At 40.2% G+C, this 15,307-nt stretch overlaps 1 protein-coding gene across 3 annotated transcripts in view; it reads left to right on the top strand.

Annotated features, from left to right (window-relative positions):
- Nucleotides 1–9,020, top strand: part of LOC134336476 (serine/threonine-protein kinase SBK1-like) — an 82,175-nt gene extending 73,155 nt beyond the window's left edge. For all 3 annotated transcript variants that reach the window (XM_063030737.1, XM_063030735.1, XM_063030736.1), the window contains exons 3-4: nucleotides 3,105–3,307; nucleotides 5,232–9,020. In XM_063030737.1, the coding sequence (XP_062886807.1) occupies nucleotides 3,105–3,307; nucleotides 5,232–6,017 (989 nt within the window). In that variant the 3' untranslated portion in view covers nucleotides 6,018–9,020. The remainder of the gene's footprint in view (nucleotides 1–3,104; nucleotides 3,308–5,231) is intronic.
- The last annotated feature ends 6,287 nt before the right edge of the window (nucleotides 9,021–15,307 follow it).

The raw sequence follows: 15,307 nt of genomic DNA, 5'->3' as shown, positions 1-15,307 counted from the left end.
AGGCTCAGAGACATTTCTGAGGGATGTGCAAGACCATTATTCATTTTTGTACACATTAGGCAGTCTGGGGATGTTGGGAAAACCCTCATCTGATCAGCCAAAGTTTTCACTCTACATTTCTCAAGCCTTCAGAGTACTGCAGGATTACGAGAAACTTCTAAGAGAAGTTCCTGACTCGATTTTGTGTGTAACACTGCAGACATCATTCAGTTGGAATGGGCATGTCATCTGTTCTAAGTATGCAGTGCCTTTTATGTCAGAACATAGAAATATTTTCATTTTTATTAACTAGACCAATACAATTTATCAATTGTATTGAGGCAAATCAATTTACCCCTTTTGTATTACCATTCAATGTGATCATGGCTGATCAATGCTGCCTTCAGCTTCCCTCTATCCCAGCTTCCCATAACCCTCGATTCCTCAATCTTTCAAATAGTTATCTGTCATCACCTCAGGTATTTCTCCTCTAGTTAATTCCAAAGAAGAATTTTCTATGTGCCTCATTTTTACTGAAAAGCCTTTTACTCTATAACTAAAGTGGAAACATTTCAACATTTGCCTCTATCAAGGCTTCTTAGGATCTTATCAGTTTGATTAAGGTCACCCCTCATTCTTCAAACTCCAAGGAATACTGGGCCAATTTGTTTACCAGTAGGATACCCCATTAACCTGCTGAATCTCCTTTAGGCTTTCATGATACCACGATATTCTTTCGTAGGTAAGGGGGCCTAAATTCTTCCCTTATTTCTGGTATCACTCACCAATTATTACTCCCAATTTTTAAAACTTTAGCACCTTCACAATGAAGTCCAATATGCCATTTGGCTGCCTTATGACTTGTTAAACTTGCCTGCTAACTTTACTGATACATATACTAGACACAGGACCCCTCTGTAATTATTTGTAGCATCTTTCCATTTAGGTAATAATCTGACTTTTGATTCCACTTGTCAAAATGCATGACTTCACACTTCCCCATGTTAAACTCTAACTCAGTCTCTCTATATGTTATTGCAGAATCACTATATGGAGAGTTGCAATATGTCGGTTCACCTATTACATCACTGGCAAACTTGGAAGCCTTGCATCTTGTTCCCTTTTCCAGGTCATTAATGTAAACAGTAAGCAACTGAGAGCCAAGAATCACTTCTTGGGATCCTTAACTCATCCCCCAGCCTGAAAAGGCCTATTTATTCAAACTCTGTTTCCTATGTGACAGCTAGTTTTCAATCTACAATGTTTGTATGTCAATACACATCGTCTAACATCCTAGGCTCTTAGTTTCTGTGTGACATTTTGTCAAATTCCTTTTTGAAATCTAAATACTCTACATCTACAGGTTACTCTTTATCAACTCTCTCTGACAAATCTTTCACAAAACAGTCTTGCTCAGGTTTGATTATACAAGTTGAAACTCTGTAGTCTGGCACCCTTGGGACCTGACCAGTGCTGGAACTCAGAAATAGCCCCAATCACCTTCCTCAGCAGGAGATCTGTCTGAGTGGTGAATCTGTGGAATTCCCTGCCACAGGAAACAGTTGAGGCCAGTTCATTGGCTATATTTAAGAGGGAGTTAGATATGGCCCTTGTGGCTAAAGGGATCAGGGGGTATGGAGGGAAGGCTGGTACAGGGTTCTGAGTTGGATGATCAGCCATGATCACACTGAATGGCGGTGCAGGCTCGAAGGGCCGAATGGCCTACTCCTGCACCTATTTTCTATGTTTCTATGTTTCTTTGTAAGTATGATGGGACCACTGTGGGAAATCAGAACTGGAGAGTTCTGATACATGTCAGTTGCAAAAGTTGCACTGGTAGATACATTGGATACTGATTTGTACAGATGTTAATTAAATTTTGATCTCAGTTAAAATTAGTTGTTACTGAACTGTACTACATATTCAACGCATGCCAGGGGATGTGAGTTGCTAGACCACAGAATATTGGACCAGAGAGTTTCAACCTGCTTTCAGCCTTCTGAAATTGCCATTTTTCCTTTTATTATTTGGCTCTAGCATTTTGCCTTCAATAGGTGTTAAAACTAACTGGCTTACAGTTCTCTGCCTTGTGTCTTTTTTGAACAAGGAAGATCCAATCTTTCAGTGCCTCCATTGAATTTAGTCATTTCTGAAAATTTCAACCAATGTGTCCACTACTTCTGCACCACCTCCTTTAAAGCCATTGGTTGGAAGCTATTTGGGTGTTGTATTAGAACAATGCTGTGTGGAACAAGCTTCCAGCAGAAGTGGTTGAGGCAGGTTCGATGTTGGCGTTTAAAGTTAAATTGGACAGCTATATGGACAGGAAAGGAATGGAGGGTTATGGGCTGAGTGCAGGTTGGTGGGACTAGGTGAGAGTAAGAGTTCGATACGGACTAGAAGGCCTGTTTCCATGCTGTAATTGTTATATGGTTAATGCAATATACCTGCATTCATCAAACCCTTCGTTGGAACTGAAAGGAAAGGGGCAGAAGGTGGGGGGAGGAGAAGGAGTACAAGCAGGCAGACCAGGTGAAGAGGAAGGGAATGAAGTAAGAAGCTGAGAGGGGATAAGTGGATGAGGTAAATAGTTTGAAGACAGAGAAACCTAATAGTGGACCATGGAAGAAAGGAAAGGAACCAGAGGGAGGTAATTGGCAGATAAGGAGAAGAGGGATGAGAGGGTAATGAGGAATGGGAAAAGAGAGAAGGAAAGGGGAGTCAGAAATTACTGGAAATCAATGCTCTTTCTTCTCTCTTTTAGCATTCTTTTGTGTTTGCAGTATACCACAGTGCAAAATACCCCTATTGTATTGAAAATCTTGCAGCAGTACTTCAGATGTGACAGTCCATTAAGGATAGGATGATTTCTGGTGGTTGTTTAGTGCTGACATAGCCCACAACCTGCTCTTCACCTGATCTAAGCTGCAAATGTCTTTTTGACTTTTCTGTGACAGACTTCTATAACACCATTAGTTACTCCACAGTTGGACCCATATTTAACCCCCTCAATCACCAATAGAGCATAAAAATCTTAAAAAGTATTGAGAAAAAATTATAATTAGGCTGAGAACCCCAGGTCTTATGTGAATGATGGATAAAAGTACTTTTTTTCCTTGCTCCAGGTACAAAAATGGCTTTGAAGTTCCTGAGGAAGAAGACAACCAAACTGAAGAGTTTCCTCAGAGAGTACAGCATCTCCCTTTATCTGTCAGCCTCACCTTTCATCATTGACATGTTTGGCATCGCCTTTGAAACCGATGAGTATTATGTATTTGCCCAGGAATATGCTACAGCAGGAGATCTGTTTGACATCATTCCGCCTCAGGTACACAACCCATTTTGTGTTGTGTTTGACCTTCTAATCTGTAGTGTCCTTCAGTTATTTGAGAGATTTGCTACTATCCCACTATCCTCCCTTGCATAAGACACAATAATTTCTAACCTCCTCCTGGCCAGTTACAGGTACAGGCAGCAGACTTTTGTAGAGGGAATTGGGTGGGAGGTCGAGGTTAATCTATCCTAATTGCTATTTTGTTGTAAGGTTTACTTCATGCCGAGGCAACTCTGCACTTCTGTGATTGATTAGCACATGGGGGCCAGAGTGCAGAAGATAATTTAAACTTAGGTGTTTGATATTACCTTCAATAAAGTTACTTTGAAACAAAGGCCAAAAATTAGTTAAAATTAAAATTGATGCTCATTAAATTGAGAGGAAGTGGATATATATCAAAGTTTTTTTTTTGTTATGTTTAAAGTTTTGTAATTTGCTCAATTGTTGCCAATTCCTTTCAGTCAAATCAACAGTCCTATCTCCCTGGCTATAAAGTCATCTCTTTCTTAATTTCAAACTTAGACCATAAGATTTTTTTTATAGGTATCCATTAGTCTCATGAGACCATGGATTTGCACCTTGGAAGGTTTCTAGGGCACAGGCCTGGGCAAGGTTGTATGGAAGACAAGCAGTTGCCCATGCTGCAAGTCTCTCTAACGCCACTGATGTTGTCCAAGGGAAGGGCATTAGGACCCACACAGCTTGGCACCGGTGTCGTCGCAGAGCAATGTGTGGTTAAGTGCCTTGCTCAAGGACACACACGCTGCCTCAGCCAAGGCTCGAACTAGCAACCTTCAAATCACTAGACGAATGCCTTAACCACTTGGCCACGTGCCAACACAGACCATAAGATATAGAAACAGAATTAGGCCATTTGACCTATCAAGTCTGCTCCACCATTCAATGATGACTGATTTTATTTTAAACCCATTTTACTTTCTTCTCCCCATAACCCTTAAACCATTCAATAACCTATAAATATCTACCTTAAATACACCCAATGACTTAACCGCTACAGCTCTCTGTGACAATAAATTCCACACATTCACCGTCTTCTGGCAGAAAAAAAATTCCTCCTCATCTCAGTTTTAAAGGTACGTCATTTTATCCTGAGGCTGTACCCTCAGATCCTAGGTTTTCCTACTAATGGAAACGTCCTCTCCACATCTGCACTATTCAGGCCTTTCAGTATCTGGGAGGTTTCAATTCTTGTGAACCTCCTTTGGACCCTTTCCAGAGCCCAATTTCTTATCCTCCCTGGGTCTGAAGACCTCTAACTAAATACATTTTCGTTTTGATCCAAGTGAAAGTCCTTGCTTGAGTATATTCCCCCTTCAATTGACACCTTCTCTGTTATGAGAATCCTTCACCCTTTATGATTCTCCTTCAAGCCCTTAAGGGATTCTCCATGATCCCCTAACTTAGCGATGTATCTGTTACTTTTGTTTCTTGGGAGGTAGAGTGGTGAAGCTCGATGAGTTGCCAGCTCACAGAAGCAGAGACCCATGTTCATTCTTGAGCTCGGGTGTTGTCCGTGTGGGGTTTGTATGCACTTTCTGTGAATGCATGGGTTTCCTCTGGGTATTCCAGTTTGCCTCTGCCGACATTCCAAAGCTGTGCAGTAATTGGCCACTGGAATTTGAGTGTAGAATTATGGGGGTGGGGGGAATGGGGTGGGTTTAGAAGTGGAAGATGTTGAGAATGTGGGAGATAAATACTGGGAGTAATTTGGATTAGTGTGAATGAGTGTTCAGTAGTCTAGACTCAGTGGGCTGAAGGCCCTGCTTCTGCACCATACTGGTCCCCCTCTAAGCACCTCAGTCCTAATGTTGTGTTCTGGCAAACCAATGTTCTTGTGTCAAAAGTTACTTCACGACATAAAGCCTGGTTTCAACATGTGTTCATTATTCTCTCAAAGGTTGGTCTCCCTGAACAAATTGCCAAACGCTGTGTGCACCAAGTTGCTTTAGCTCTGGACTATCTGCACAGTAGGAAGCTGGTACACCGTGACATCAAGCCCGAGAACATCCTCATCTTTGACAAGGAGTGCCGCAAGGTCAAACTGTCAGATTTTGGAATGACCCGTCGGGCTGGTACTCCTGTCAAGCGGGTGAGTGGTACCATCCCTTACACTGCTCCGGAGCTCTGCGATGCCTCCAAGCATGAGGGCTTCTCCGTGGAGTACAGCATTGACATCTGGGCTTTCGGGGTGCTACTCTTCTGCATGCTCACGGGGAACTTCCCCTGGGAGAAAGCCCTCCTCTCAGACTCATTCTACGATGAATTTGTGAGATGGCAAAAACGCAGAGGGTCCAATGTGCCATCACAGTGGAGGAGGTTCACCGATGATGCTCTCCGCATGTTCCGGAAACTTCTGCCTATCGAACCGGAGCGAAGGTGCTCAGTCAAGGAGATATTCAGGTACCTGAGTTATCGGTGGATGCTAGACACAGATTGCAGTAACAGCATTGCTGATGGGAGCTCTTCCTCGGAGGAAGACCTGGTGGCCAGGATGAAGCAACAGAGTCTGTCTCCCGTGTGCAGCATTGCAAAGAATGGCATCTCCATGGAAACTCCATCCTCGCGTTTCACGTCTGTGACAACGTCCAGCTCCCTCTCATCTAACAGCAGCTATGAGAGGGCATCAAGGGAGAGCAACAACACCAGGATTCTGGTCACCACACCTATTGAGATCTGTGTCTAGCTGACATTGAAATGTCCGAGTCGTGGTTGCCTTTTAAGTGTGACAAACAACATGTCTTACAGAGTAACGAACTTATTCTTACTGAAGGAAACAAGTGTTTGTTGCTTTGGGAGTCATCGTGAGCTGTCAGCTGGGGCTCAAACTCCAATGGGGCTCGCTCTGAACTATTGATCTTCAAAGCCTTCACCTTAAGCTGATTCTCACCATTTGTGACTAAGTTGCTTTGTGTCTTTGGGTCAGGGAAGATGATACATGAGACACAGTGACTAACATCAGGAGATGAAATGGCTCATGGATCCAAAGAAACGAGGCACGACTTTTGCAAAGATCTCAACCGATTAAGATCGATTTCTGCAGAACGATCCACTTTTTCAATTATATATTGCGAGCAAATGTCAAGGGCACTGTTCAGTGACAAGATTGTGGCAGTTGCTTCTGTTCAAATGGCTTTTCTTCCTAAGGGCTTGGTAGTGTTCACTGAAAGGAGTGAACACTCTGCACAAGTCATCTTTACCAACAATCACCTTTCACTAATGTGACTGTGACTTCCCATTTCCAAACACTAATTTATTGGTTCAGATTTTTAAAAGTTAAAGTTAACCTTATTTTGCGCCTAGCAGCTTTTGTCCTCTCTCTTTCCCAGGCACTGGTAGCATGTGAGCTGATAACTGTCTAAACATCATACTTAATAACCAGTAGTAAGCTGATCTTACAACACTAATGAAGTTAATATTTCATCGAACAAAAATAGGTAACATTTAGATCATTGCTAGAATTAGGTAAGTTAAGTGATGAGGTAGTTTCAGTGCAAAGGAATAAACCCTGATGATCAAGAGCGAGGGCACCAACATCACTTCTCAAATACTTTTCATTCTGACCTCTTAACCCTTTTCATCCTGGCATGGACCAGCTGGACCATGCAGCCTGTTGCTCTGATGTGTTATATGTTCTGTGTCTATCCCTTGAATCAGTGTGTGCTCAAGGGGGTGGATTTTGTTGTCTGTTTCACTCCTGTGTCATACTGTGCCTGTTACAGTGAGGTCTGAATGGAACTAACACTGGTATCAGCAGAACTCAGGTGGTAAATTTAGGTAGTGGTGACATTGGGTGTGAGTTCAGAGCCTGTGCCAGCTTCTCCGGAGCATTGCTGGGAGCTTGCCTAAGGAGAAGTTGGGGGGAGAGGTGTTAAAGGAGGCCAGTTTGCAATCCAATTCCGATTAGTTCTCAATGTTTCCCAGAGAAGTAGTCTGTAGCAACTGCTTGAGGGGTTGAACTGTTTTAGAGATTACAACCTTTAAAACACCACAGCTGTTCAGCCGATAGGTGCACTGCCTCAAGACACCAATGTCCTGGGTTCTGCCCTGACTTCCAGTGCCATCTGTGTGGTTCTATCCCAATAAGCTTGTGGATTTCCTCCAAGAGATTTGGTTTCCAGTACAGGTTGGTAGGTTAATGCCACTTAAAAACGTGAGTGTGCAGGTGAGTGATAGAATCTGGGGGGAGGGGGCAGGGGGGTGTTGATGGGAATGTGGGCCAAATAACTGAGATTGATGTAGGATTGCAGTAAATGGGTATTTGATGGTCAGTGTGGTCTAGGTGGGCCAATTATTTTTATAGTTGTTAGGCTCCTGCTGTGTTTATCGATCCTTTGTCAAAGATCCTGTTGTCAACACGCAGCTGATTCCCTTCCTTTCCACATCTTCCTTGTATATAGAGAAAAAGGAAACATCAGTTCAGTGAATTGTGCAAATTACAATCAATATGTAGACTACAACGTAGTTCAACCAACTCCAGATACAGTGTAGAGTGTGAGACTTCCCTATCGGATCCTCAGTAGCACTGGGCACATGGAAAGTGCAAGAGAGGCACTGACCTCAGACTACTGTGGTCTCAACCATGGCACCCACAGCAGGGAAATTCTCTCTTGACTTTTTGCTGAAGGTTTTGAAGGTACAGTATGACTTCAAAAGTGAGGCATGCCTAGCAGCCAGTTGTCTGGGTAATGTTCTTGTGGCAGAGGGGTTGGGTTATGCATCTGATGAAGAAGTCAGGCTTATGGTAACTCTCAACAAGGCTAATGACTGAAGGTAATTTTAACTCAACTCGCTAAGTGGTATATAGAGACAGCAAAGTAAATGAAAGTAGGAATATCCAGTGGAAGACTGACCTAATTTATTGCTTATCCAGACCTCATCTCTGTAGTATTACTGTGATCTTGCAGTCCTGTTCTTGTGATGAAGCTCGAATTCCCATCTGCAGGCAGCTGGTAAAGCACCTGACACTAGTTGGTATTTATCATCTTCCAGTCATAAGGTCCATCCATGAAGCTAAGCAGTGGTACTGTGTCCTTTGACCCACTAAATGTAACAAAAGCCACACAACCAATTGGATTACTGGAAATCAAATTGTTGCCAAGGAATCTAGTTTTAAAACACTTTTTAAAAGATGAGAAAGTCCTTTAGTCTATCAGAGTTCAGGTGTGTAAAGTTACCAGGCAGAAAAGATGTTATCTGTGGCAACCGTTTGAGGGCACAATTGGTTAACTGGCTGGTGAACATTTTTAGGAGGATGTATGTGTTTACTCTTATAAGGCTCTGGCTACACTTTTTACTTCAGATTGCCTCTCGACATTCTTCCCAACCGGCACTCCTCATTCTTTAAACATCAAGACATGCAAAAAATAACAGGAAATTTAGGATAAGGCATCTTAACAGATTACAATCCTTGTGTATCTTCACTGTGCTTACAAAACAAATGTTTCTAATGTTAATGTATGGGCAATACGCTCTATATACTATCACTTATTTAACAAAGTTTTACAATGAATTGTCATAGATTTTTTTTTATCAATTTGAAAACCGAAAACATAGGGCTATGAAAATGGCATCATAGAGAAAACTTTGTGATGTATACTGTACCTGTATTCATTCTGCAAAGATTCAAGAGTGTTACTTGGCTGGAACTCTGCAGGAAGGAGCTGGAGATGGGAGCAGCCCAGCTCAGTTTCGTGTATGTGACCTGGGGGGGGAAGGGAGGGAAGTGTTGGAGAGGTGGAGCGGTGTGGCAGGACTGCAATCCACTCTTCTCTCCTTCATTATTGTCATCACCCAAGTGAGCCCAGCCATTGTTGAAAGGGCAATGCCTTGTTTGGAACAAGGATCAATGAATGCATCACAATATTTAGTGACAAACTTTAAAGGAATAATTTTTGAAAGAAAACTTCCTGTGAAAGCAAGACAGCAAAATCAATGAGGACCTCTTTGCAAAGGTTATATTTGAACTGGGAATCTTAGTCAGCTGATGCCCTGCTTTCTTCTAATGACTGGCAGAAGTGCAAATCAACCTAGATTGTCAATGTTCATCACTCCACTTTAGAAACGCACTCAATTGCTTCTTGTAGACAGTGCAACACTCCATATATAGTATAAAGGACCTCCCCCATACACCTGGTCTCCAAGATGTAGTGTGGGCTACTGAGCTGCCAAACCTTGTGTTTGAATTTTAGTGCAATGGGTATGTTTCTATTCAAAATTCTTCAGTTTCGTTCCTCAGTGAATGGTGTGTCGTTTAACTGTCTGTAGTTTGTGACAGCAATGCATTCTTTTAGTATCCACAGTTTTAGCTCTTAGCTAAAATGTTTCCTGAGCTCTTCTCAGAGCCATACGATCGATTCAATGGTTGCAATGCAATTTGTCTTCCTGTAAGACTTACTTTATAATTTGATTAAAACGACCTAAAAACAACTGTCTCATCACGTCCCTTTGATGCAACAAAAGGCCAAAGAGTGCACAGCATATGAAAGAAGGTGAAGAGGTTGCAACAACTGAGAGAATGTGAAGGTTGTACACTGCAGGGCAGAGTACAGAGAGTACAAAAAATGATGCATTTACAGAAAAGAGGAAACATTCACTGATGGTGCAGTATTAGAGCAGTTGTATTTAATTCAAAGTTCAGGCAGAATGAAATTTTCTAAACTAAGGATGGGCTTTTACTTGGTATGCTCAGTGCACAAGAACCATGGATCAGAGTTTTGATGGGACGAGTTTTGCTTTTTATCATCCATTCATGGGTTATGGACAATATGGGAAATAACATCATTTACAGGTCTTCCCTAATGACCCCTGCACTGGCAGGTCTGGAGTCACGTTAGGCCAGATCAGATATGGGTGACAGACTTCCATTGTGAAGACCCTGATGGAATAAAGGAAGCAAAGTATATTACACAGCTCTACAATAGTGATAGGAAGATATTACAATATGTGACAGAAATACAAATCGTCTACAATGTCAATAGCTTATAAAGCGGGTTTAATGTCAGCAGAAATTAGCACATTGCATTACAGGAGAGTGTGCACAGTACATCAGAGACATATACAGAATTAACAGCATTGACAGCTGTTTGAAGTCAGAAAGCTATTGATTGATGGGACACACTGAAAGAATGAGAATTCATCTCTGGTTGAGGTATCATGCAGAGGGAGAATTATTCCTTTCATATCAATTCATACGTCCAGTCCAAAATAAAGTTGTGTGGAAGTTACGATAAGCAACTCTATTTGGGATGTACTATTGCACATCACAAAACAATGCATATGCCTTTGAAAGGAGGGGTCTGATTTTCCACAAAGATTAATCTTGAAAAAGAAGTTGAATGTTAGGGGGCTTGATGTTGAGAAGGAATTTCAGAATGTTATGAGAAAAAGGTGATTCAGACCATCTCACCTGCTCTGCTATTCAGTTTGGTCATGGACAATATTCTGCATATTCCTTAGTACCCGTATCTGAAGATAATCTGCCTACTAGTTGATTCCTGAAATTGATTGTCGATTACTACCTCCATTTGTAGGAAAAACTGCTCTTAGGCTTCTGAATAGCTTTTGTCTAATTTGACATTCCCTCGTTCTTGATTGTCATAATGGAGAAAATAGTTATGTCTTTCTACTTTTTTTTTACATTTATTGGTTCACCTTTCAATCTCTTTCAAGATTCTTATAACAGTGCTTATATTTCAGCTGCCTAAAATTCAACATCATTCTGGTCAGTGAGCAGATAGCTCTGAAAAAAATATTCAAAGCATTTCCCAGATATCAACGGATGAAGCAAACAAAAACAACTTCACTTTCCAGGCATGTGGCCTCAGTGCTTCCATTTGGGATAATAAAAGGGACATCTTGGATCACTTCCCTACTTGGCATCCAACCATTGTCAACTCTCTGCCACTTTCCCTCTGCAAGCCCACATCATTCAATGTCCACCTGGGAAAAAGATCTCCCTTATGATTTCATCTTTCTATCTTCAAATTCCAAGCTTTTTATCTCTAGCCTTCCAGCATGAGGGCATTCCTCATAAAAACTTCATCAAAAACCACCACCTCTCTCTTTCCATCTATCTGTTCATCTCTCTCAACCCAGCTATTGCATTGTGAGGCCCTTCTCCTTACTTTCCCTTCCATTCATTGGCTGAATTATTACACCTCCCTAATTTCTCATTTGAAGTTGGAGGAGAGCTCTTAGTGAAGGATCTTCCTCTCCATGTGAGGTTGATGATAATGACTTGCTAAATTTCAGAAGACAAGAACTACCAGACTGCTATAATTCTACAATCACTACAGTGGCAGAGCAGATAAGGATGGACAATCACTTTCCTTGAGCGTAATGGTTCCTCTGTGACATTCTGGTAATGTTGTGAAAATCTGAGGGTGGTGTTCCCATCTGTCTGTTATCATCGATCTTCTTTCTTTTCAAATCTTTATTATTATCATCCAAAATTAACAGGAGTACATCGAAGTAAGCAACACTTACAATGTCTCAAGAAAAAGAACATTATTTTAAAGATTGAAAAATTTTTGTGATTAAAAAAAACCCCTACTAAGTGAGAAAGTGGGAAAAGAAAACCATTAGGTGTTCAACCCTGGAACCATGCGTCATACAAAAAGCTTCTAAAGGTAAACATCAAACCGCCAGCAAAAAAAATACCAAAAATTTACAATTAGATCATGGAGGAAATCTATCAATTAACTCAAATGATAATAACGAGCAAATGAACTCTTTTTCTCAAAATCAAACATAGGTTCAAAGGTTCGACTTCTAATTTTCTCCAAACTAAGACATAGCATCACTTGAGAGAACCATTGTGACAAAGTGGGAGCTGATGTATCCTTCCACTTCAACAAAATGGCCCTCCTAACTATCAATGTAACAAATGCAATAACATGGTGGTCAGACACAGAGATACCACGGATATTTTGAGGAATTATTCCAAAAAGCACAGTGAATTTGTTAGGTTGTAAATTAATTTTAAGTGCTTTAGAAATTGTCAAAAAAACTGACTTCCAGAGCTGTTCCAATATAGAACAAGACCAAAACATATGTGTCAGTGTAGCTGTCTCAGTGTTACATGTATCACAATAACTATCAACAGTAGGAAATATTTTAGACAGTCTCGCCTTCGTCAAATGCTAACGATGTACAATTTTAAATTGAATCAATGAATGACTAGCACAGATCGAAGAAGAGTTAACCAGCTTCAGAATCCGCATCCAATCCTCCGTCATAAAAGTCAAATTGAGTTCTTGTTTAATCTTAAATAAAGGATGCTTATTCCATTGCAATAATAAATTATAAATTCTTCCAATAGAACCCTTCATCGAAGGGTTCATACTCATAATAGTATCTAATAGGTCAGCATCCAATAAGTAAGGAACATTACTTAAATATTTTTGTAAAAAATGTCTAACTTGAAGGTATTGTAAGAAGTGTGAGCATGAAAGAATATTTATCAATTAATTGTTCAAAAGACATCGATCTATCTTCTTTAAATAAATCCCAAAAAGAATTAATACCTTTATTTTTCTAAAGCAAAAAATTGGATCACTCAAAGAAGGCTTAAAAAAGTAATTTCAATAAATTAAACTACAAAGTTAAATTTTTTTAAGATTAAAAAAATTGCAGAACTGGAGCCAAATTTGTAAAGAATGCTTAATCACAGGGTATAGGTTTAAATTAGCAACTTTAGCCAATTGTGTAGGTAAAGCAGCTCCCAATAATGAGGTTAAAAAAAACTGTTTCACAGCTTTCAATTCCAGGTCTACCCAAATTGGCCGATCGTTCTTATCAACCCAATATAACCAAAAGGACATGTATCGCACATTAACAGCCTGGTAATACATTCTTAAATTAGGCAAAGCGAGACCTCCATTCTTCTTCAACTTTTGTAAGTGACATTTACTAGTTCTTGGTCTTTTATTATTCCAAATAAAAGATAAAATATAGAATTAATCTGATCAAAAATCTTCATAGTCAAAAAAACGGATATTCTGAAATAAATATAAAAATTTTGGTAAAATCATCATTTTGACTATATGCATACGACCGACAAGTGAAAATGTAAGTGGATTCCATCTACGAAATAAATACTTCATAGAGTCTACCAAGGGAACGAAATTGGCTTTATAAAGATCCTACACAAACACGAGGAAATCTGCAGATGCTGAAATTTCAAGCAACACACGTAAAAGTTGCTGGTGAACGCAGCAGGCCAGGCAGCATCTCTAGGAAGAGGTACAGTCGATGTTTCGGGCCAAGACCCTTCGTCAGGATTAACTGAAAGATGAGATAGTAAGAGATTTGAAAGTGAGGCGGGGGAAGATCCAAAATGATAGGAGAAGACAGGAGGGGGAGGGATGGAAGCAAGAACTGGACAGTTGATTGGCAAAGGGATATGAGAGGATCATGGGACAGGAGGCCCAGACCTCCTCTACTGTAAAGATGAAGCCACACTCAGGTTGGAGGAACAACACCTTATATTCCGTCTGGTAGCCTCCAACCTGATGGCATGAACAGTGACTTCTCAAACTTCCGCTAATGCCCCACCATCCCCTTGTACCCCATCCGTTATTTATTTATATACACACTTTATTTTTCTCTCTCTGTCCCTCTCACTATACCCCTTGCCCATCCTCTGGGCTTCCCCCCTCCCCCTTTTCTTTCTCCCTAGGCCTCCTCTCCCATGATCCTCTCATATTCCTTTTGCCAATCAACTGTCCAGCTCTTAGCTCCATCCCTTCCCTTCCTGTCTTTTCCTATCTTCTCCTATCATTTCGGATCTCCCCCTGCCCTTCCCACTTTCAAATCTCTTACTAGCTCTTCTTTCAGTTAGTCCTGACAAAGGATCTCGGCCTGAAACGTCGACTGTACCTCTTCCTAGAGATGCTGCCTTGCCTGCTGCGTTCACCAGCAACTTTTATGTGTGTTGCTTATAAAGATCCTTATATTTTTTTAGTGATTATAACACCTAAACATCTAAAAGAATCTGTGACTTTGAAAGGAGTATTATCATATATAAAGACAGATTCATTTAAAGGAAAAAATTCATTTTTACTAAAATTATTTTATATCTTGAAAAATCTCAAAATTCATTAAATAATTTTAGCAAGGCCGGAATAGATTCCTCGGGATTAGATATATAAACCAATAAATCGTCAGTGTAAAGAGAAACCTTATGAATGGTCTCATTCACAAAAATCCCATGAATATGTTTAGCTTTACGAAGAGCAATAGCAAGGGGTTCTAATATTAAATTAAATAACAAAGGACAACCTTGTCTTGTCCCCCGTGAAAGCCGAAAAGAAGGAGACCTGCAGTTGTTACTGACAACAGTAGCAATAGAAGCTTTATATATCATTCTAATCCAATTATTAAAATTAACACCAAAGCCAAATTTCTCTAAAACATTAAATAAATATTTCCATTCGACTCGATCGAACGCTTTTTCAGCATCCAAAGAGACAATGCATTGTGGAGTTTTAAAAGAGGACAAATATATAATGTTAAATAGTCTCCGAACATTTGAAAAAGAATATCGACCCTTTATAAAGCCTGTTTGATCTTTAAAAATAATTTTACCCAATATATTCTCCAACCAATTGGCCATTATCTTTGACAGATTCTTAGCATTGACATTCAATAATGAAATAGGTCTATATGAGGCACAGTCAGTAGGATCTTTATCCTTTTTAAGAATTAAAGAAATAGAAGCCTCATAGAAAGTAGAGGGTAAATCACCTTTCACAAAAGAATCCTTAAACATTTTCAACATATACAGAGAAAGCAATTTTCAAAATTTTTTATAAAATTCTACAGGATAGCCATTAAGTCCAGATTGCATTGGAAAAAACAGCTTTATGAATTTTGGCTTCAATAATTTGGGCATCAAGGGTTTTTTGATCCTCAACAGAAATTTTAGGAAAAGCAATCTTTCGTAAGAAAGCATTCATTTCAGAAGAATCTACT

Source organism: Mobula hypostoma, chromosome 22, assembly GCF_963921235.1.
Source record: "Mobula hypostoma chromosome 22, sMobHyp1.1, whole genome shotgun sequence".
Classification (NCBI taxonomy): Eukaryota; Metazoa; Chordata; class Chondrichthyes; order Myliobatiformes; family Myliobatidae; genus Mobula; species Mobula hypostoma.
Note: the sequence above shows the minus strand (reverse complement) of the source record. Positions and strands in the feature narration are given on the sequence as shown.